General features: G+C 39.5%; 1 protein-coding gene across 2 annotated transcripts in view; it reads left to right on the top strand.

The window, feature by feature from the left end:
- The window catches only part of LOC143127222 (interferon-induced very large GTPase 1-like), a 44,108-nt gene that overhangs the window by 3,711 nt on the left and 16,348 nt on the right, over window positions 1–24,049 (top strand). For both annotated transcript variants that reach the window (XM_076288566.1, XM_076288567.1), the window contains 2 exons: window positions 10,818–10,929; window positions 11,352–11,609. In XM_076288566.1, the coding sequence (XP_076144681.1) occupies window positions 10,818–10,929; window positions 11,352–11,609 (370 nt within the window). The remainder of the gene's footprint in view (window positions 1–10,817; window positions 10,930–11,351; window positions 11,610–24,049) is intronic.

Below are 24,049 nucleotides of genomic sequence, written 5' to 3'. Positions count from 1 at the left end.
AATTATAAATGCAACATTTGCTATGATGAGAAGCAGAGCATTCTTAATAACAGAGCAAGGTCCAGTATAAATATCCAAAGCCAATTTATGAAAAGGCTCTTGATTTGTTTTATTTATTTTATTTTTTCTTGTTTTTATTTTTTAAATGAATTCATTGCATTTTTTAAAGGGCTCTTGGGATATACAGGTGCATTTAAATCTATGAATCTATGTTCTCTGTCATTGTTGGTAAAATGATCATGATACCCTTTATATTTCAGCCCTCCTTATGGTTTAGTCTTGCATAGGCCTATGTAGGCTACTTTGCTAAATGAGCGTGATTTATGCTATTCTTTTCCAAGAAATTCACCATAAGTCATAATTTAAAGGGTTAATTTTTCAACAAAAAAAAAATTGGGTGGGAGGGTTCGGATGAACACCCTAGTATTTTGGGATGCCCAAAATTTCTAGCGCTGCCTCTGACCTCGGTATTTGAAATATCCTGACTATGGCTTTGCTAAACACTACACTTGAAATGTGCTGGAGTGGACATCAGAAACAAAGGCAACTTCTTACCATTAGTATGAGGTTAAATATTGGTGCGAACTCTTTGTATGGTTTATTATTGTTCCTTATGGTATCACCATCTATGTATTGTAAGAAAAATAACATGTGGCAACATATGTGGAATTTGTATGGCATATTTTCATGTGCTGGAGTGGACAGCGTTTGACAAAAAACTTTGGTGGTTAAGTTTAGGGTGATTTTCCAGAATCATACATGCTTCTAATGTTCAAATTGGTTCTGGGCATGTGTTTGGGAGGCTGTTGCTTGGTATGAACTATAGCAGAGGTACAGTATACCCTCTGCCAAATGGGGTCAGTGAGTTGAGCTCTTTCTAAGGCTCATGTCAAATTTCTGTTGGACAGAATTTTTACCTTTACTTACAGTACAACATTGATTGTTAACATTATGTTCACTAAACTTTTTCTCATTGCATTTGTTACAACAAAATGGCCTAATGTGGTAAATGTTTGTCCATAGTACAATTTTGCTAGTATGAGTTATGTAAGTGGTTTAGATTTCAAAATGAAACACCAATTTGTGGATAAAAATAACTGAAAGGTGCATTTTTGTGCCAAGAAATTGTATTTTTACCGTTCTTTTTTCCAGTTGTCAAGGTGCTCCTACTGTAAGTCTAGCCATTAATAACAACATATTACGGGCGACTTGACAGGCTGGTAAGGAAAGCTGGCTCTGTAGTGGGAGCTGAACTGGAGTGCATCACTTCAATATCTGACAAAAGGACCCTGAACAAACTGATCAACATTTTGGACAATGAGTGTCATCCACTCCACAGCACTATTGTAAAGCAGAAGAGCCTGATCAGCTGGAGACTTCACTCACTGCCTTGCACAACAGACAGACTGAGGAAGTCATTTGTCCCCAGGGCCATTGAACTGTTCAATGCTTCACTTAAGGGAAGAGAGATAGACTTCTCTGTCTTACTGTCTTACTGCCTCACTGTTTGTGAGCTATATTAGCACATATGCATAACCCCTCCCTCCATCCCACAGCCGGATTGTGGCCACACTTATACCTTTTCTTAATATAGTTATATATATGTATAAATATATCGTTTTTTCTATAGTTTTTTTTATATTACCTTGCCTACTCTCTTACTCTCCATATTTATTTTATGCTGGTCTCTAGACTTTATTCTTGCACTGTTGCACTGTTGGACTTACTCATTTGCACCAGCACCATAACACTCACTCACACAGAGCACCTTACCTTACTATGCACAGAGAATCACAGGCTCAGTCCCTGCCTCAGTCATTGCAAGCACCTCATGATTAATCACCCACTATGTGGATACTGTTTTTAGACTTGATTTATATTTAGTGTTATTTAGTATAATTTGTATTTAGTGGGTTTGATCCAGCAAGCCCACAGCATGGCAAGCACAGCTTTGCCATGCTGCACTATTGTTCTTCTTAAGTTTACTTTATTAGTGGGTTTGATCCAGCAAGCCCACAGCATGGCAAGCACAGCTTTGCCATGCTGTGGGCTTGCGGTGTCCACTATTGTTCTTCTTAAGTTTTCTTATTATTAGTGGGTTTGATCCAGCAAGACCACAGCATGGCTGAAAGCCATGCTGTGGGCTTGCGGAGCAAGCCCACTATTGTTCTTCTTAAGTTTACTTTATTTATTATTCCTTTTCACCCACTTTTTGGCCGAACTACTGCTCCTAGACCGTTTGAGCTATCGACGCGGTTCGAACTCCAAAAATTCAGGCCCGAACCGGTGTAACTTGCTTGTTGATTTTGTGTCGCTGGCCCTTGTCGTTTTCGCGGTATTCCCGTTTTTCGGCGTTTTTGGGCCCCATTGAAATGAATGGCGGAATGTTCAAGGATTCTAATTCGATTGTGACATCACAGCTCTAATTGCTTAAGCTTGCACCTGGAAGAGTTCTAAGCCACCTGGCAGAGCTATAATGGGCTGGGCTGGGCTGTCTGTGTATATGAAGGTGTGTGCATGTAACTTTTGACCCGTATGTCCGATTTTCATGAATGAGGTACCGTTGGAATCCTCGAATGAAGCCCAGTTCAATGCCTTGCCAGCACTAAGTGTAAAGGTAATGTAAAAAAAGATGAGACAGCGCGAAGCGCTGTCTCATCTTTTTTTTAAAGCCAATCCATGTTGATACAGGTCATTTAAAAAAAAAAATATATATATATATATATATATATTTTCCAAATCCATTCAGCCCAGTTCAATGCCTTGCCAGCAGCCAAACCATGTTCATATAGGTCATTAAAAAAATAAATAAATAAAAGTATTTTCCCAATCCTATGCCCAGCTAGCTCCATTTAAAGTTTGTTATGTGTACAGTTGTATAGATTATTACATTGAGAAACACACTTTCATACAGATATTATGCACAACAACGCATCATTACTAATCATGTTAAATTACTCATCATTGCCCGGCAAGAAGTCCACAATCAATTCAATTGTCTTGCCACGATCTGTGGAGCTTACAGACAACGTTATAGTGCTATAGGTTCTGTATGCTATTTAAAGCCGACCTAACGATGAGTCCCTTTAAGCCGGTGTGTTGCAATGCATTCTGGGTGCTGTGCTGTGATCCGACGGCTCGTCACCTGACCCACCAAACACAACGATGCTTGAACCAGAGCACTTGAACTAAACGTAGTAAAAATAAATAGCTACCAAGGCTCCAAATAGCAACACACTTACACCGTAGCATAATGAGGGTATCTACATGTAAACCTAAGCATTCAGAACTGTGTAAGTCTACAGGCAGTTTATTAAAAAGAACGTCAACGTCAACGGGTCAACGTCAACGATAAGTAAGTTAGGCTAACGTAAACGTTAGCTATTTGCTGTTGTCATATGCTAGTGCTATATGCTTTAGGCTACGTGATGGCCATTTATCACACTCATTTTAGGTACTACTTTTACGAGGTCTGTAGTTCTGTCAAAATGTGTCTTATCGTTGAACAGACTACATGATTATCTTCCTTAGACTTCGTAGATGTAGTTACTACAATTTGGAAGCGAATTTCGAAGTGTAAATATGGTTTTAGTGTGTAAACAGACCAACCGCGATTTTGCAATGAAGTTAATGGAGCCTTTTATGTAGGGCTACTAGGCTACTTTCATGAAGTCTGTAGTTCTGTCACAATTTATCTTATCTATGAACAGACTACATGATTATCTTCCTTAGACTTCGTAGATGTAGTTACTACAATTTGGAAGCGAATTTCGAAGTGTAAATATGGTTTTAGTGTGTAAACAGACCAACCGCGATTTTGCAATGAAGTTAATGGAGCCTTTTATGTAGGGCTACTAGGCTACTTTCACGAAGTCTGTAGTTCTGTCAAAATGTATCTTAACCATGTAGTATGTTCATAGATATCTTCCTTAGACTTCGTAGATGTAGTTACTACAATTTGGAAGCGAATTTCGAAGTGCAAATATGGTTTAAATGTGTAAACAAGACGCCTGATGTTTAATGTTAATGAATGGGCACAGTATTATTGTGTACAGTAATGGGCTATCAGTAGTATGTAAACAGTTCATGTGTTATGTGATTTACATAAACTAGTAAACAACATAAATGTTAAAAGCTGGTATTGTGTTTCCTGAATTCTTACATTCAGGCATTCAAATGAAATTTAATTAAATAGCATATCAATCATGCAACAATGCAAAAACAATGAAACTAGTGTAGGCCTAATTATATTTTACATTAGTAAAGCAGTACTCTGATGTGCATGCTTTCACAAACTTTTGTGAACAATCTTAGCACTTTAAACATTGACTGTTTTGAAGTGCATGTATAGCAATATAGTATAAAAAAAATAATAATTGTGATGATATTACAATTTGATGGGGGGTGGGAGGAGGGGGTGGGTTCATGTAGGTGGGCCCTTTGACCCCAAAGTATGCCTTGACTGGGCCTCAGGTCAAAGAAGTTTGAGAAAGGCTGATGTAGACGACAAAGCAGCAAGGAGGCGTCGTGTGATCATTTAAACAAGTTTTATGACAAGGTCGATGAGGGTGGGAAAAATCTTACATTTCTGTGCAAACTTTGCCCGCACTTCAGTCACATTGTCTTTTAAGAAAATGCAGTCCATTTTTCGGTTTCAGCAGTCAACAACCTCAGAACTGACCCTTCAGGCCTCTCAGGAGGCACTGGCCTTCTAACCTAGCGACCACCTGAGCAACCAGCATGATTGCCCTAGCAACCAGCATAGCAACCACGTTATTTATGCGTTTTAGCTTATTGGATGTTGCGTTGATGCAGATAACTTTTGATCCATGTGCCCGATTTTCATAAATGAGGTACCGTTGGAATCCTTGGATGAGGCCGAGTTCCGTGCCCCAGATCAAACCCACTCTTGCAGTTCCTCGGAACCGCAATTCTAGTTATTAGTGGGTTTGATCCAGCAAGACCACAGCATGGCAAAGCCATGCTGTGGGCTTGCGGAGCAAGCCCACTATTGTTCTTCTTAAGTTTACTTTATTTATTTATTTATTATTCCTTTTCACCCACTTTTTGGCCGAACTACTGCTCCTAGACCGTTTGAGCTATCAACGCGGTTCGAACTCCAAAAATTCAGGCCCGAACCGGTGTAACTTGCTTGTTAATTTCGTGTCGCTGGCCCTTGTCGTTTTCGCGGTATTCCCGTTTTTCTGCGTTTTTTGGGCCCATTGAAATGAATGGCGGAATGTTCAGAATTCAAATTTCGATTGTGACATCACAGCTCTAATTGCTTAAGCTTGCACCTGGAAGAGTTCTAAGCCACCTGGCAGAGCTCTAATTGGCTGGGCTGGGCTGTCTGTGTATATGAAGGTGTGTTCATGTAACTTTTGACCCGTATGTCCGATTTTCATAAATGAGGTACCGTTGGAATCCTTGGATGAGGCCGAGTTCCATGCTTCTGATCAAACCCACTCTTGCAGTTCCTCGGAACCGCAATTCTAGTTATTTATTATTCCTGTTCACCCACTTTTTGGCCGAACTACTGCTCCTAGACCGTTTGAGCTATCGACGCGGTTCGAACTCCAAAAATTCAGGCCCGAACCGGTGTAACTTGCTTGTTGATTTCGTGTCGCTGGCCCTTGTCGTTTTCGCGGTATTCCCGTTTTTCTGCGTTTTTTGGGCCCATTGAAATGCATGGCGGAATGTTCAGAATTCAAATTTCGATTGTGACATCACAGCTCTAATTGCTTAAGCTTGCACCTGGAAGAGTTCTAAGCCACCTGGCAGAGCTATAATGGGCTGGGCTGGGCTGTCTGTGTATATGAAGGTGTGTGCATGTAACTTTTGACCCGTATGTCCGATTTTCATAAATGAGGTACCGTTGGAATCCTTGGATAAGGCCGAGTTCCATGCCCCTGATCAAACCCACTCTTGCAGTTCCTCGGAACCGCAATTCTAGTTTATTTATTATTCCTGTTCACCCACTTTTTGGCCGAACTACTGCTCCTAGACCGTTTGAGCTATCGACGCGGTTCGAACTCCAAAAATTCAGGCCCGAACCGGTGTAACTTGCTTGTTAATTTCGTGTCGCTGGCCCTTGTCGTTTTCGCGGTATTCCCGTTTTTCTGCGTTTTTTGGGCCCATTGAAATGAATGGCGGAATGTTCAAAATTCAAATTTCGATTGTGACATCACAGCTCTAATTGCTTAAGCTTGCACCTGGAAGAGTTCTAAGCCACCTGGCAGAGCTCTGATGGGCTGGGCTGGGCTGTCTGTGTATATGAAGGTGTGTGCATGTAACTTTTGACCAGTATGTCCGATTTTCATGAATGAGGTACCGTTGGAATCCTTGAATGAAGCCCAGTTCAATGCCTTGCCAGCACTTCGCGCTGTCTCCTCTTTTTTTTAAAGCCAAACCATGTTCATATAGGTCATTAAAAAAATAAATAAAGTATTTCACCAATCCATTCAGCCCAGTCCTATACCCAGCTAGCTCCATTTGAACTTAGTCATGTGTACAGTTGTATAGATTATTACATTGAGAAACACACTTTCATACAGATATCATGCATCTCCACGCAGCATTACTAATCAAGTTACTCATCGTTGCCCAGCAAGAAGTCCTCAATCAATTCAATTGTCTTGCCACGATCTGTGGAGCTTACAGACAACGTTATCTTACTATAGGTTCTGTATGCTATTTAAAGCCGACCTAACGCTGAGTCCCTTCTAGACGGTGTGTTGCAATGCATTCTGGGTGCTGTGCTGTGATTCGACGGCTCGTCACCTGACCCACCAAAGAACAACTCTCTGGGATGTGGCAAATATCGCGTAAAAACCTTGTTGCCGGAACAACAGGGAAAAGGCAACAGGATAGCAGCACGAAAGATACACAGGATACACACGGAATTTTGATGGACGTCCTTATCAGTCTATGGTCTAACTTATAAACGTGTCGGGTCAACGTCAACGATAAGTAAGTTAGGCTAACGTAAACGTTAGCTATTTGCTGTTGTCATATGCTAGTGCTATATGCTAGGGATGTGCCAAGCGAGGCTTTTGAAACAGTGGCGCTTCTACAGCCAAACTGGTTTGATGCTTCGAAGCTTTTGACACACTACTCCACAACGCCATCTGGTGGTCAATAAAAATCCCTACACCAACATTACAGACATGCATGAATTTGCAGAAATGCACGAATACTCGAATACAAATGTTTTTATTTCAGAATATGATTTATTCTGCTGTGCTGGCGCTTAATCGGCTCTTTTTACGGAAGACATCACCAGCTTTGGAAAATGTACGTTTAAAAATATGAACTTTAGTATCTGCCTGCACCCGTCGGACTTGAACCCGCGAACAGTAGGCTATCATCCCGGATCGGGAGTCGAGCGTGCAGTCAACCGAGCTAAAAGCTCCTTCATAGGCACTATTCTTGATGTTGTTTAGGCTACTAATGTAGGCTACATATAGCCTAGCATACTGGCTAAAGTTACATTCATGTGGAACAGATGTGCCCATAAGAGCCTGATATATACTGGCCAGAGCATGAAGATGGGGGATACACAGACTTATGTTAGACATTATGTATATAATTATTTAATGCATTAACAGTTTACCTATTTGGGTGAGTCTGTGCTGTGTTTTGAGACCTGCATGACGTATCAGTGAGGTAACGAAGCTTCGTTTCAATAGGTCACGTGACAACCTCATTTCAAGATAGGCTCCGAAGCGGTGTTTCGAAGCACTAGTGTTTCGCAAGCTCGAGACGTGTGTCGGGACTGTGTGTCGAGCGACCCATCCCTACTATATGCTTTAGGCTACGTGATGGCCATTTATCACACTAATTTTAGGTACTACTTTTACGAGGTCTGTAGTTCTGTCAAAATGTATCTTATCGTTGAACAGACTACAGTTTTATCTTCCTTAGACTTCGTAGATGTAGTTACTACAATTTGGAAGCGAATTTCGAAGTGTAAATATGGTTTTAGTGTGTAAACAGACCAACCGCGATTTTGCAAAGAAGTTAATGGAGCCTTTTATGTAGGGCTACTAGGCTACTTTCACGAAGTCTGTAGTTCTGTCAAAATGTATCTTATCGTTGAACAGACTACAGTTTTATCTTCCTTAGACTTCGTAGATGTAGTTACTACAATTTGGAAGCGAATTTCGAAGTGTAAATATGGTTTTAGTGTGTAAACAGACCAACCGCGATTTTGCAATGAAGTTAATGGAGCCTTTTATGTAGGGCTACTAGGCTACTTTCACGAAGTCTGTAGTTCTGTCAAAATGTATCTTATCTATGAACAGACTACATGATTATCTTCCTTAGACTTCGTAGATGTAGTTACTACAATTTGGAAGCGAATTTCGAAGTGTAAATATGGTTTTAGTGTGTAAACAGACCAACCGCGATTTTGCAATGAAGTTAATTGAGCCTTTTATGTAGGGCTACTAGGCTACTTTCACGAAGTCTGTAGTTCTGTCAAAATGTATCTTAACCATGTAGTATGTTCATAGATATCTTCCTTAGACTTCGTAGATGTAGTTACTACAATTTGGAAGCGAATTTCGAAGTGCAAATATGGTTTAAATGTGTAAACAAGACGCCTGATGTTTAATGTTAATGAATGGGCACAGTATTATTGTGTACAGTAATGGGCTATCAGTAGTATGTAAACAGTTCATGTGTTATGTGATTTACATAAACTAGTAAACAACATAAATGTTAAAAGCTGGTATTGTGTTTCCTGAATTCTTACATTCAGGCATTCAAATGAAATTTAATTAAATAGCATATCAATCATGCAACAATGCAAAAACAATGAAACTAGTGTAGGCCTAATTATATTTTACATTAGTAAAGCAGTACTCTGATGTGCATGCTTTCACAAACTTTTGTGAACAATCTTAGCACTTTAAACATTGACTGTTTTGAAGTGCATGTATAGCAATATAGTATAAAAATAATAATAATTGTGATGATATTACAATTTGATGGGGGGTGGGAGGAGGGGGTGGGTTCATGTAGGTGGGCCCTATGACCCCAAAGTATGCCTTGACTGGGCCTCAGGTCAAAGAAGTTTGAGAAAGGCTGATGTAGACGACAAAGCAGCAAGGAGGCGTCGTGTGATCATTTAAACAAGTTTTATGACAAGGTCGATGAGGGTGGGAAAAATCGTACATTTCTGTGCAAACTTTGCCCGCACTTCAGTCACATTGTCTTTTAAGAAAATGCAGTCCATTTTTCGGTTTCAGCAGTCAACAACCTTGACTATTTGAAGATACTAATCTATTGTGTACAGTAATGGGCTATCAGTAGTATGTAAACAGTTCATGTGTTATGTGATTTACATAAACTTGTAAACAACATAAATGTTAAAAGCTGGTATTGTGTTTCCTGAATTCTTACATTCAGGCATTCAAATGAAATGTAATTAAATAGCATATCAATCATGCAACAATGCAAAAACAATGAAACTAGTGTAGGCCTAATTATATTTTACATTAGTAAAGCAGTACTCTGATGTGCATGCTTTCACAAACTTTTGTGAACAATCTTAGCACTTTAAACATTGACTGTTTTGAAGTGCATGTATAGCAATATAGTATAAAAAAAATAATAATTGTGATGATATTACAATTTGATGGGGGGTGGGAGTAGGGGGTGGGTTCATGTAGGTGGGCCCTATGACCCCAAAGTATGCCTTGACTGGGCCTCAGGTCAAAGAAGTTTGAGAAAGGCTGATGTAGACGACAAAGCAGCAAGGAGGCGTCGTGTGATCATTTAAACAAGTTTTATGACAAGGTCGATGAGGGTGGGAAAAATCGTACATTTCTGTGCAAACTGCCCGCACTTCAGTCACACTGTCTTTTAAGAAAATGCAGTCCATTTTTCGGTTTCAGCAGTCAACAACCTCAGAACTGACCCTTCAGGCCTCTCAGGAGGCACTGGCCTTCTAACCTATCGACCACCTGAGCAACCAGCATGATTGCCCTAGCAACCAGCATAGCAACCACGTTATTTATGTGTTTTAGCTTATTGGATGTTGCGTTGATGCAGATAACTTTTGATCCGTGTGCCCGATTTTCATAAATGAGGTACCGTTGGAATCCTTGGATGAGGCCGAGTTCCGTGCCCCAGATCAAACCCACTCTTGCAGTTCCTCGGAACCGCAATTCTAGTTTAGTATATTCTTTATCTTTTACTGTCCTTATTGCTATAGTTGTGTTTTTTATATTATATACTTTTAATTACTTTTTTCTGCTCTTAGTGAATGTGTGTGATGTCTGTATGCTACTGAGACATTGAATTTCCCCTTGGGGATCAATAAAGTATCTATCTATCTATCTATCTATTATATGAAAAGTGTCAAGCACACACCCTGATTGTGAAACTACCCATACAGTATATTCCTCGCCTGGGAGCCAGTTCGAATTTATCCCGCCCACAAAATTTGAGGGTGATTAAGATGTTTTTGGGCCAATCCAATTGTTTGGACGGGCTTTATAAGATGATGGACAGATGGGCAATAGTGAAGTAGTCATCCACAGCACCTGAGCGTGCTTGAGTTCATTGTGTTTACAACAAAATGGCTGCCGCTGGAGAAGCAAGATGTTTAGCAATGTTTAGCATTTGACATCCTCAGATTTTGTGAGCTGGGTAGGCTAAATTTGACTTCCAGGCTAGGTTGAAACACGACCCATTATCAAATCCAAATAGCATGCAACCAGATTCAAATTCTGACAAGATCCAACATTTCTAGACATCAGACATAGTGGTTTTCATTTGTTTTGATAGTGTTGTTTTTGTCTTTCTTACAGGCATTTGAGGATGCCAGTGATTTCTTTGAAGATGATGAGTCTTGCTTATGCACATCTTTGAGGCATCAGTCATTAGAAGATGACAACAAAGACAGTTGTGTACTAACAGATGGTAATTATTGCCTCACTTAATATATGATATAACTCAGGATGAAATTACAGATGCAGACAGGACGTTAGACTTTGTCTGCTCAGAAGTTGCACATGTTGAATAAAGCAAACATAAAACTTAATCAAACACAAGCAAACAAACAAAAAAAGACAATTGTATGATGATCATGAAAAAGTCTTCACTCATGTCATAATAAAAGTTTTCTTAAAGCATTGGTTGGGACTTTTTTTTCTTAAACTACAACTAGGTTAGCTAAATAGCCAGCGGACAACCACAGAATACTTGTACTCACAGTTTATTTTAAGATCACCCTTGCTGCACATAAAATAGATTCAGAACTGCGATGTTATTACTGTATGTGTTTTGTATGCCCTTCAATGGACAATGTAGATTTATGAAAACAACAGTATGATTGTCTGCAGATGTTCCAGCTCCAGGTGACCTGACCGTACAGAGCATCAGCACCCACTTTGCTGTTCTTATTTGGGACCCACCAGAGGGGATAGACATCTTTGAGCTCAGCTTCTACACCGATGGAGAACAGGCAGAGACCAGGACCACCAACTCCAACAGTGCTGAAGTGGAGAAGTTGAAACCTGGGACAGAGTACACCTTCAGTGTTGCCTCAGTCACAGAGAAGGATTGGCGGAGTTCGCCAGTCACTGTGTCAGCATTCACAAGTAAGAAGCTACAACTGAAAGCATACTGAAAAAAAGTAGATACTACACACAAGTTTAGTATAATGAATAAATGGAGCATATTGTTAGTTCAGGCAGACCATGGAGTCACGCCCAGCAACTTAGCTAACTGTTCAGTGGATTGATCAGCTGATCACTCACTCTTATATTGGTGGAGATCATTCAGCCTGCCTACTTTTCCCACTTTCTCTGCAAGTCTTTTTGCAACCCACCTCCACCCCATCTCCTCATACATCTGACTTATCAATGTCTACTTGTTGTCATCGATGCCCGGTCTGTTCTACACCCTATGCACGACTCCATTTTGGATTCACTTGTACTGGCGTATCAACCTCCTGTTTACATTAATACATTGGCACATATGGCAGTTTTCTATAGTCATTGTCTTCAGGACCTTGTCACGGTAATGTAGAAGGACTTTAAAAATGTTGTGTGCCACTCCCTCCAGCAAACGGGAAAAGTTTAAAATGTTCTAAAATGTCATTTTCTGTCATAGCCTATTGTGTACAGCGTAAACAAGAAGTTGAATGCCCAGGAGGAAGTCAATCCAAAATGGGAGTCATGCATATAGAGCCCATTGCTGCTCCCTCTGCCTTAGGCTTTCCATGTTTGCACATGGAAGAGCAGGGGGCTCCCAGAACAGAACCATACCGTCAAATGAAACTTTATGGAAATACTAACAAACTATCTGGACAAAGTGGTCCTGACTGAACTGATAATTAGCCAGTAATGGCCTAAACTAATCACAATCAGCTAACATGAGAACAGCCGTGTTCAATGAAGCTCACAGTATTTCAGTGTGGCTATTGCTGAAGCATCAGCCCTTGTGTGAAGCCCTCCTTGTGTGAAGACGCACACAGGTAAAGAGATAAACCACAATGACCTCAAACGATGGTTGGGTGTGTTTGAATTCCCTTCCTTGTAGCATCCCCTTCTTCATTCCACAGTGGGGAGAGGTTTACCTTGTCTAAGTAACAACTCTGTTTCCTCATTAGCAGCATACTTGAAGGGTGAAGATATTTAGGCACATAAAGTTTGTCACATAGCCTATAGGAACTTCAAGATACAAACGACCATGTCTGGTTCATTAACTGTGGTCTAGACATGAAGCTTTGCTTAAGATAAATGAGGCTTCCAGTTTGTCCTTTGAGTTCTTTTGAATTGTGTTTACCATGTGTCCATTTAAAGTTAATTTAATTTGGTTATGTTTAAAGCTATTTCCTATAATCTATGAATCCTTGAATTATAACTTATATTACTTGAATTATAATCCTTATAACTTAAACACGTTATATTTCAGTTGCCACTTCATTTGTTTTATTAGCAAGCAACCCTTGTTGCAGGTGGCTAAATGCAACAGGCTATCCGGTTGGTAGGCGACAAACGAATCAACTCAGTGCAAGTCCATAACCGAGCACTATCATAAATTAGACTGCACTATAAAGAGATAAAGGGAAACCCTGCTTCTGCCATTCATCCCTCTCAGTTTGTTTGTCATCACTATCCCAACAGAGAATGCACTTTTTGTTTGAAACACTGTGTATTACTTATCATAGCCACACTGATAGCAGTGTGAGATTTAAATGAGAGATTTAAATTAAACGTCTTGCTCAGAGTTTTACAGTGCAGCTGTGCAAGATAAGTAACTGATCTAGCCTACTTGCTGCTGCGACAGAATACAAATAGCATATACAACCCCAAAACAGAAAAAGTTGGGACGTTGTGTAAAATGTGAATAAAAACACAATGTAATAATCTGCAACTTACTTAAATTCATATTTTGTTGCAAAAAGGACACAGACAACATATCAAATGTTGAAAATAACAAATTTGACTATTTCAGGGAAAATATATGTTAATTTTGAATTTGATACCAGCAACATGTTTCAAAAAAAGTTGGGACGGGGCTAACAAAATGCTGGAAAAGTTGTGTAATGATAAAGAAAACAAAAGGAGGAATATTTCACAACTAATTAAAGATGCCCTGCACATGTATTTCATTACTTTGTGGTAATGTCTGAAGTTCTACCATGGACTCTGTAACATTTTTTGTGGAAAACATAGCCATTCTAGCGTGGTATTGAAAGCCTGCATAAAGACTCGATTTGCACCAGTTCTCATTAATATTCAACGAGCTAAGCTGCTTGACTCTAATTGGCTAACAGCTAGTAGGTTTCCTCCATAACATGACAGCCGTTATCAACTAATTTTAGCTTCATGGCATGAACTTAGCTTGGCTAGCAGGCTTGGAATTTCACCATACTGGGGGCAAGGCCACTTGGCCTTCAGTTGGGCATATTTGGTGGGGGGCACAAAGGCCACATGTCAGGGCACCAAGGCCAAAGTTAACTATACAGTAGTAGGCTATACAAATGATCAAAGTTGTATTTAGCCTATTCACTGCAGTAGAACTGCATCACTGTATGAAACATTACAAAAACATGAAACATGACATATTACATATAACTGTAAATCATCTGATCATCTAATAAAAACAGATATCTAGGCTATATATACAATTTATTTTATATTTGGCCTGCTATTAAAATTCATGTATTGAACAATTTAAATTTAAGCACAGCTCAGCTTTAAGAAATTCAAATAGCCTAGATGCATGCTTAGCATTTTGTGATCATAAAGGCTACTACTTTCACAAACTCTTAGTCAGCTGTCCTCTGATTTACCAATATCTAGGCAATATTTGTAACATTTATTTTGTATTTGGCCCGTTATGAAATCATGTGGAACAATTTAAACACATTGTAAAACTTAAAGCCCAAATTTGGAGACATCCATGCATGTCGAAATTTACTGCAAATTCAACTGGATTTCTCTGGAACGGCTAACTATACAGGGGACTGCTTTACACCTTTGTGTTCGGTAAGGTCTGCTGTTTATTGTGATATGTGGTTTGTCATGTGTTAAAAGAAGGGTTCGTGAAGTATTCCACCGAGATGAATGGGTAGGGAGATCATGGACGCAAAAGCTTCAGTAGAATGTATGATTAAATTGAATTATATTATTTACTTTTCTCGCGAACTGTTCAATACAGCAATTATCGGCTAACATCGTTTAAAAGCTGAGAAAAAGCTCTTTCATGTGATACTTGTGATGTCTGTGTGATGAATAGGCTACTTCGCGAGTAGTTCAACTGAGAATGGGTGAATTTGGACGCACTTTCTTTCTTGCGCTGTCACTTTCTCCACTGCGTAAAAGACTAAATTAATTTGCGCTGTGAATGCTAAGATTATTTTGACAGGCCACAGGCTAAATAAAAATTGCTATTAGTAGGACACAAAGCAGAATATTGAAAGAAGGGGGCACCAAGGCCACCGTGGCCTGTAAACCTATGATTTTCAAAGGGGCTTCACGGCCAATGCAAGGGGCTACGACGGCCATGGCCGTCGTGGCCGCCGTGAAATTCCTACCCTGTTGGCTAGCGAGTGCTAGCATTGTCCAAATGTGCATAAATAAAACCTGCTAGGCTAACGAGTGCATTAAACCTGTATAACATAAGACTTTCTTGAGTTGACAATAACGTTTTAGTTACGGACTGCACTGGCCGTAGACTGCCGCGATGGTAGCTGTTATCAACTAATTTTAGCTTCATGGCATGAACTTTGCTTGGCTAGCGAGTGCTAGTATTGTCCAAATGTGCATAAATAAAACCTGCTAGGCTAGCGAGTTCATTAAACCTGTAGCACTTCCTTGAGTTGACAATAACATTTTACTTACGGGCACTGGTCGTAGACTGCTGCGACGGTAGCCTACCGCTTCAAATGAATTTTTCGATTCTCTAAACGTCATACTTAAACAACATGAAAAAATGGAAATTATTCTTATGGGTGATTTTAATCTAAATTGGCAAGACAAAACTCGTAGGAAAAAACTTAAAGAGGTTGCCAACGCTTTTCAGATGACACAGATGGTCCATATGCCCACAATAATTACAAAGTCTTCCCAAACACTGCTAGACCTAATTTTTACAAATAAACCAGAGAGAATTAAAAAGATCTATAATCTTGTCACTGGATTATCAGATCATAATCTTACTCTGGCTGCTAGAAAACTATCAAAAACACGTTTTAAAGATCAAAGCTCAATGAGAGGAAAGCCAATGCCTAGGGCTGCACGATTATGACCAAAATGATAATCACGATTATTTTGATCAATATTGAGATCACGATTATTTATCACGATTATTAATTAATTTTAGTGACAAAAATATTTTTTCCCTAAACATATTGGACTTGCTATCTGGCTCACCCAAATTCTTCCCCTCACATTTGCTCCCCTAAATTACTGCAAATATAGATTTGACTGCGACTTCCAAACTTCCAAACAAATGTTTTGTGTGTGCTACTTTGTTAATAATTGGGAAAACGCCCACCGGGAATCCTCCCAACGCTCCCCATTAGCCACTTAAACTCTGCTTCGTGTTCATGAGTTTACTGTAATCGTTAGTCCAGGGGTGTCGAAACTTTTTGACTGAAGGGCCACATTGGATTTTGAAAATTGGCCAGCGGGCCACACACAAATAATAATAATAATAATAATAATAATAATAATGTTTTGTATTATTTAAATGACAAAATAATTTTGTTGTAGAAAATTAATTTCTTAAGAAATACTGTTAATTTGATGCTGTTTAATTCATTTATAAATGGTGCACTGTCACTCTTTGCCAGCTCCACTCAAATATAGCCTATGGCTAGTGCTGTGCCTATGGCTGTGCCCTTTCACAGTTTATAAATGGTCAGTAGTGGGAACTACTGTTGCCATCGCCCTCTCTCCCACGCTCAAATGCGTCCCCAATTAAATGGACTAGCATTACGTAGTTAGATCTGCTGCAATGGAGATACTATGTATCTCGATGTGACAAGCTGTTTTGACATTGACATTGTAAACGTTCTCTAAGAAGAGTGTAAAGCAGTTTGCAGTAGCCTAAAGTTAACCACAACGTCGTCTATCGCTGGAAAAAAATAGCGAGCGGCCAATAATAAACTAATAAATGCTCGGCGGGCCGGATTGAAGTGCATGGCTGGCCGCAGTTTGGACACCCCTGCTTTAGTCATTCGTTGATATGTAAAACACTGACGTGTAGGCTACATTGTCATTATTGTTCACTCGTTTTGAGTAGGCTGTGTCTTGAAACGCATATGCATTGTAGGTTGCACATGTAGCTTATAAAATACATGAATAAAATTCACGGATCCCGTCGTTAGCTCAACTCTTATTACAGTATAGGCTATCGGAGGAAGCAAACAAGAACTAAAAGTTAACGTGATAAAAAATGTGGGGTTTACGTCATGTAATGTGTTTCACGGTATGAGTTGAGAGCCCTGCTCTGCTTATATTTTTGGTTAACTTAACTTGCCTGAAATCCGAAATATTTTCGAACAATGGATGATCCGCTTCGAGGGACAAGCTCTTGGCCTTCTGCTGTGCCACACATTTGATTTTTGACCGTCGTTTATTGTATAGTCTAACTAGCCTACTAATAGTTAACATAATGTCACTAGTCCACAGTGCATCAGGCTGAGCAGTGCAGGGAACAGCTGTCATTGGTAGGCTGCATGAAGGCACATGGTCAGACAGGTTTAAGGAGCGTTTGATTTGTTTTGTAGCGGAGCGTTCTATGGGTTGCCAGGTTGGTTCTATGGGTAGAGCACGCATTTGAAATATCGCTCGATCACGCAAATTTGATCGTGGGAAGCCAAAATCGTGATCGTGATTAAAATTCGATTAATTGTGCAGCCTTAACAATGCCTTTTATTCCACAAAAAGACATGGTTCTCATTGAAAATGAAATAAAACAGGTAAACTGGCATGAGACTATTGGTAGTATACCCTGTGAGTCAGCCTGCACTGATTTAATGTCTACCATTAAAGACATTCTACTAAAATACACCAAAACAAGGGGCAAGAAAACAAATAGGAAACATAATTTACCCTGGTTCAATACAGCTCTCTGGGAGTTAATGAAAAAGAGAGATGCTGCTCTGAAAACATTTTTAAAATCAAAATTAAATACTGATCATCTCATTTTTAAAAGTTTAAGAAATAAAGTCACACAACAAATTAGAAAAGCTAGAGCAAACTTTTTCCTCAATATTATCAGCGAGGCAAAGGGAAACTCTAAAAAGCTCTGGAGGAGCATTGATAAGATACTTGGAAAGGAAAAATCTGTAAATAGACAGTTAAAACTATTGATAGATGGCCATATCCAGGATGACGGGCAGATTGTTGGGAAATGTTTTAACGAATATTTCATAAATTCAGTACAAGAGCTGAGTTTAAGCTTTCCCAAAACTCAACTCCCACAACCATCAACCTGTGATGTCTCCGCTTTCAAGTTTTTCCCAATAAACTCAGAGAAAGTGGAAAAGGTAATTTCACTTTTAACAAATAGCAAAGCTAAAGACATATTTGGTTGGGATACAGCTTTTTTAAAACAATGCAAAACATCAATTATGATACCTCTAGCCATGATCATAAATAAATCCTTTAGTGAGAATATTTTCCCCAGTGTTCTTAAACCTGCTATTATCACCCCGGTGCACAAATCTGGGGATACTCAAGTGGTCTCAAACTACCGACCCATCAGTATTCTCCCAGCTGTGTCTAAGGTTATTGAAAAGGTAGTAGCAGAACAACTAATTGCTCATCTGGACTCCAAGTCCTTGTTACATCCTATGCAATTCGGCTTCAGGAAAAAACACTCCACTGAAACCGCATGCTGCTACTTTCTGGAGGAAATTAAATCTAGCCTAGATCAAGGAGGAGTGGTGGGAGCAGTCTTCCTTGATCTACATAAAGCCTTTGACACAGTGAGTCATGAAGTACTGATTCATAAACTTGCAAAGTATGAGATCTCCTCAAATGTCCAAAATTGGATAAAGTCCTATTTAAGTAGCCGAACTCAATGTGTGCAAGTAAATGGCACATTATCTACATCACTTGCCACTACCATGGGAGTGCCACAGGGGTCAATTCTAGGCCCTCTGCTCTTTTGCTTGTATATTAATGACCTGCCTTCCGTTTGCAAGAGCATAAATATTATTATGTATGCTGATGACACTGTTTTGTATGTCCATGGGAGAAGTGCAACAGATGTGGCAAAAAAGCTAACAAGTGTTATGAGCAGGGTTACTGACTGGTTACAGGATTCATGCCTTACGTTGAATGTTGAAAAGACTGTATCTATGTTCTTTACCATTGGATCTAAACCCAAGACCTATCCCAAAATTTCAGTAAATCAACAAAACATAAAACATGTAGAGAAATTTAAATATTTGGGAGTAACTCTTGATTCTAATCTTACTTTTAAAGATCATGTTAAAAAATTGTGCAGCACACTGAAATTTAATTTAGCAAATTTTAAAAATATAAGAAATTCTCTTAGCACTGAGGCATCTAGTACATACTTACAAGCAATGATCATCCCTCACCTTCTATACTGCATCACATCCTGGTCTCAGGCAAGTAAAACAGTGATAAAACCTTTAGAATCTTTGTACAAAAACTGCCTTAAAATCCATGACAAAAAGACACGCCATTATCATCACTGTCATATACTGGCCAAATATAGTTTATTGAGTTTTGAAAATCTAATGAAACACTCAAATGTGTCTTAACTACATAAAATAGTTTACAGTGCTACTGCTCCCCCTTTGAAAAAGTTTGTAACACTCTGCTCTGAAAATTCTGAGCGAACTACACGACGTGTCACAAGGGGGGAGTGTAGCATCCCTTGTCGTATAACCAAATTTGGGAGTTCCTCTTTCTCATGTGTGGCCATGAGACAGTGAAATGCCCTCCCCACAGAATACATATTATGTACAAATTCTCATACCTTTTCATGCTTGACTAAGAGGTGGATGTTAAGTAGACAAGTTTGCACACATTTTTAAGATGTTGTATGGGTGTTTGTGTGTGTGTGTGTGTGGGGGGGGGTGTTGTGTGTGTGTGTCTGTGTGTGGAGCTGGATAATACTAAACAGGCTTTAGTTATATGTGTATGCTGGGGAGGGGGGTAAGAGAGTGTAAGTGGGCTGCTGGCGTCCATGTTTTCTATTCTAAGACTGCTTGTTTGTTAAAAACTATGGCCATCACATCATCTTTAGTCCTATGTAATTTATTTATATTACTGTTATTTTATTTTATGTTTTTATACTTGCCCAGGGACTACAGGTGCAAATTAGCAATTGCTGCTACAACCTGGCCCAAGACATATTTTCCTGGATCCCAGGATAAATGTTATTTTGTGCACTGTCCCTGGTTCAAATAAATAGATTTCCATTTCCATTCCATACTGCTCCAGGCTTCAACAGCAACCTTTTTGCAAAGCCTATAGCATTGTTCCACAAAATTAAACTGAAGCCATGATCCTCAAGTCTGGGTTCTTGGGCAAAATGCATTGTTGAAGTTCTATTCGTGCATAGCCCGTTTACATTCAGCCATCCTTGCATAGGCCTACTAAAACAGTCACAGAGCTAAACGAATTTTGTGGGCATGGTCTCAACTGGGCGAGCTCATGAATAGTAATGAGCTCATCAATCAATCATCAAAGCTCACGTCAATCTGAAGAGCTTTTGCAATTGGCCTAATTTCTCTGCTTTTTCTTTTCAGTGGCTAGAGCTGACAAAGGAGGAAGCTGTTTATTTTCACATTCACGACATAGCACAAACACATATAGACCTAACATGTTAAAAAAAATGCAAGTAAAAACGGTTTTGTGTGGCAGGGCACCTTTAAGGTAACTGGCAACACGATTGGGTATGAAAAAGAGCATCCCAGAGTGGCAGGGTCCCTTAGAAGTAAAGATTTAGGGGTATTCATCACTCTGTGTAAACCTGTGTGCACAAATGATGAAACAATGTAATTGTAATGTTTCTTAAGATGCAATTGTGAAGTATTTGGGGAGTTCATCATCTACAGGACATAATATAATTAGAACATTCAGAGAATCCAGAGAAATCTTTGCAAACAAGGGAAAGAGCTGTAAAACAAATTGGATGGCCGTGGTCTTTTGGAACTCAGATGGCACTGCATCAACACCAGACCTGTTTCCAGACCTGTCATTGTTGGGGCTCAGGAAAACCTCTGATAACCATTGGTTATGTGCACAGTTTGATACTCAATTCAAAAACTACAGCCAAAATTGTGACAGTCAAAACAGCCAACATTGTATTGAGACATGATACAGAAAATACCACCATCTTATCTGGGCCTAAAATGGACTGAGGTAACATGGAAAAAGGTCCTGTGTTTAGACCAATCAAAATTTGCCATTCTTTTTGAAAATCATGGACTCATCTGGGCTAAAGAGGAGAGGACCTATCCAAATATCCAACCTATCCAACTTGTTTTAGTGTTCAGTTCAAAACCCAACATCTATGATGGTGTGGAGGAGCATTAGTGCCTACAGCATGGGCATCTTGGACATTTGGCAAAGCACAATCAATTCAGAATGATGTACACAGGTTTTGAGCAACATATACTCCCATCCAGGCAATGTATTTTCCAGGGAAGACCTTAAATATTTCAGGAAAACAATGCCAAAATTAATTCTGCACATATTTAAATAGTATTTCTCCATAGATGATGAGACCAGATGCTAAAATGGCCTGTCTGCCGTCCAGATTTGTCAAATTAGGTGCATAATAGAATGAAAAACATGACTTAGAGTACCCCATACTGTTGAGGAACTGCAATCCTATATTAGGGAGTAATGGGACAATATTTCACTCTCAAAACTCTAGCAACTCGTCTCCTCAGTTCCTAAACATTTACGGAATTTTGTTAATTGAAGAGTTTAGGCAGCACAGTGGTAAACATGCTCCCGTCCCAACTTTTTTTGAAACATGTTGCTGGCATCAAATTCAAAATTAATATATATTTTCCATGAAATAGTCCAAATTTTCATTTTCAATATTTGATATATTGTCTGTGTCCTTTTTGCTGATAAATATTGGTTTATGAGACTTGCACATTATTACATTCTGTTTTTATTTGCATTTTACACAATGTCCCAACTTTTTCTGTTTTGGGGTTATATGTAGAGAAAAGATAATACTATCATAAGTTGTGGGAGGGGGTGGAGTGTGCGGCGCGAGTGTGTGTGTGTATGGGTGTGTGTATATGTGAGTGTGTGTGTGTGCTGTGGTCAAAAATATCCAGGCAACACTCAGGTGTGAGGAACCACTGCAGGTTTATTCACGATACCGGGAGCAGGTCACTAGCAACAGCATGTTCCAGAAACACTACTCAAAGTTCTCTAGGGCGAAGCCCCATCTTATACATGTTAATTACATTGGTAATACAAATCACATGAGTACAATGGTCTTTTCCAAAAATCCTCATACATGCAGAAATACAACAATACATATACACTTCTTGGACATAGCATGTGATCCATGCACCATACGCAAGTCATGGGGCTACTCCAAGTAAGTAGATAATTGGTCAATACAATACATATACATCCTTCAGCATTCTCTTGCCATAGTCTAGTTCCTGTCGGGATATTCCTAATATTACTTCCTAAGGCAGAATACCCTTAACTTGTGACATAGGGGTCGCATGACCTTTATTAGAAAATCATGACATGGAGAGAGCAAATGACAGACAAAGCAAAATTGATGCACAGTATTGAATGTATAGAAAACATACAAAGAATATAAAAAATTTTTAGTAATCCAAAATTTCTCCTTCATTTCCCCCCTTTGGGGCTTAAAGGAACACGCCACCCAATGTCAGTAGTAATATATGTTCTTACCTTAACTTTCACGAGGTAAGTCATACCTCTCCCGTGTCGGTACGTGCACTCAAACGCTCTGGTGCGCGGCTGGACTGTGTTAGCATGTTGCTATGCTAGCGGGCTATACCGTAACTAAGCATAGAAGTAATCAAAAACATCCACGTTTTCCCGACTTAAATACAGTTGCACGAGTAGTTGATAGAAATGCTACGGCCACGCAACATGAAACGTGGCGATTTTCCAAGCGAATAAACAGGAGAACTACAATGTGTGGCGCAATAGCACTTGGGAGTACTTCGACCTAGCGTAGTAGTATTGTTAACACCTAATTGTAGATCCTATCCACCACAGAGTTTAGAATCCATGCTGGATCGAGAGCGAGAGAGAGCGAGCGAGAGAGAGGCACACACACTAGAGATGCGCTGATGGGCTATTATTTCAACCATAACTGCATAGCAAAACTTATCATCCATCAGCCATCCATCAGCACCAAAGTTTTTTGACCAATTTTCAAAACCGCACCCGCCCACCATCCGCTGGTTGTTTTAATGTAGGCTATAGGCTATGGGTGATGCAGCGCTGCTGACGTGAGGCTAGAAAGCCCTTGCCTGTTCTAGAAAGACTGATCCAATGCAGCAAATATATTAAAAGGCTAAAGTCGTACATTGGCTATGTTGTAGCCTATCCCCAGAATATCAGCAGCAAACTCAGTCTCTGTCTCGCAAAACAGTCTCCAAATAAAACGCACATCGGCCTGTTGCCTATTCTGCCAGCTTGTGACAATATATCGTCCAAAATGCTTGATTGCATTGCATTCTCCACATTTTTAGCTAAATTTTCATGTACCACATCAGCATTTTTGTTCAGTGAATCTTTTGTAAATTGCTTTAAAATGAATTGCGCTGTCTGTCTGAAAAAGACGCGCTCGTGCAGTCAAAATGAATGGGAGTCTTCAGAACAGGCTTGTCAGTCACCCTGACATAACAGTGTGTAAAGTAGCCTATAATGTGAATGACTTGTTATTTTATCAAGGATTTCTTTCTTTTTGCAAAAAATAAAGTACAATAGGCATTAATTAGTAGGCCAGGAGCATGTTGAAATTATGTGGCAAATTGCGTTTTTTATTACAATGATAAAATTGTAAAAGGACGTGACCGAAGCTGAGGCAAGCCAGGCAATAGGCCTATAGGCCCGACGGTAATTGTAAAGCAATTTACAAAAGATTCACTGAACAAAAATGCTGATGTGGTACATGAAAATTTAGCTAAAAATGTGGAGAATGCAATGCAATCAAGCATTTTGGACTATATATTGTCACAAACTGGCAGAAATGATGTGCGTTTTATTTGGAGACTGTTTTGCGAGACAGAGACTGAGTTTGCTGCTGATATTCTGGGGATAGGCTACAACATAGCCAATGTACGACTTTAGCCTTTTAATATATTTGCTGCATTGGATCAGTCTTTCTTAGCCTAGAAATCTAGACGCGCCCCTAGCGGCAATTACATTTGCTGCCAGGGCTAGTCTAGCAACTCTCCGTTGACTTGTGAGCTCTAGAAATCGAAACTAAATCTGGCATTGAAATCGTGTATAGAGTCGTTTGTTGGGCTTAACATAATGATTGATGGCAGAGTTGCAACGGTTTGACTTGAATTCCCTGC

Source organism: Alosa pseudoharengus, unplaced genomic scaffold, assembly GCF_046254945.1.
Source record: "Alosa pseudoharengus isolate Yale_2024_CS ecotype anadromous, Long Island Sound unplaced genomic scaffold, YU_APseudo_1.1 YU_APseudo_1.1_scf_17, whole genome shotgun sequence".
In the NCBI taxonomy this organism is placed as follows: domain Eukaryota; kingdom Metazoa; phylum Chordata; class Actinopteri; order Clupeiformes; family Clupeidae; genus Alosa; species Alosa pseudoharengus.
Note: the sequence above shows the minus strand (reverse complement) of the source record. Positions and strands in the feature narration are given on the sequence as shown.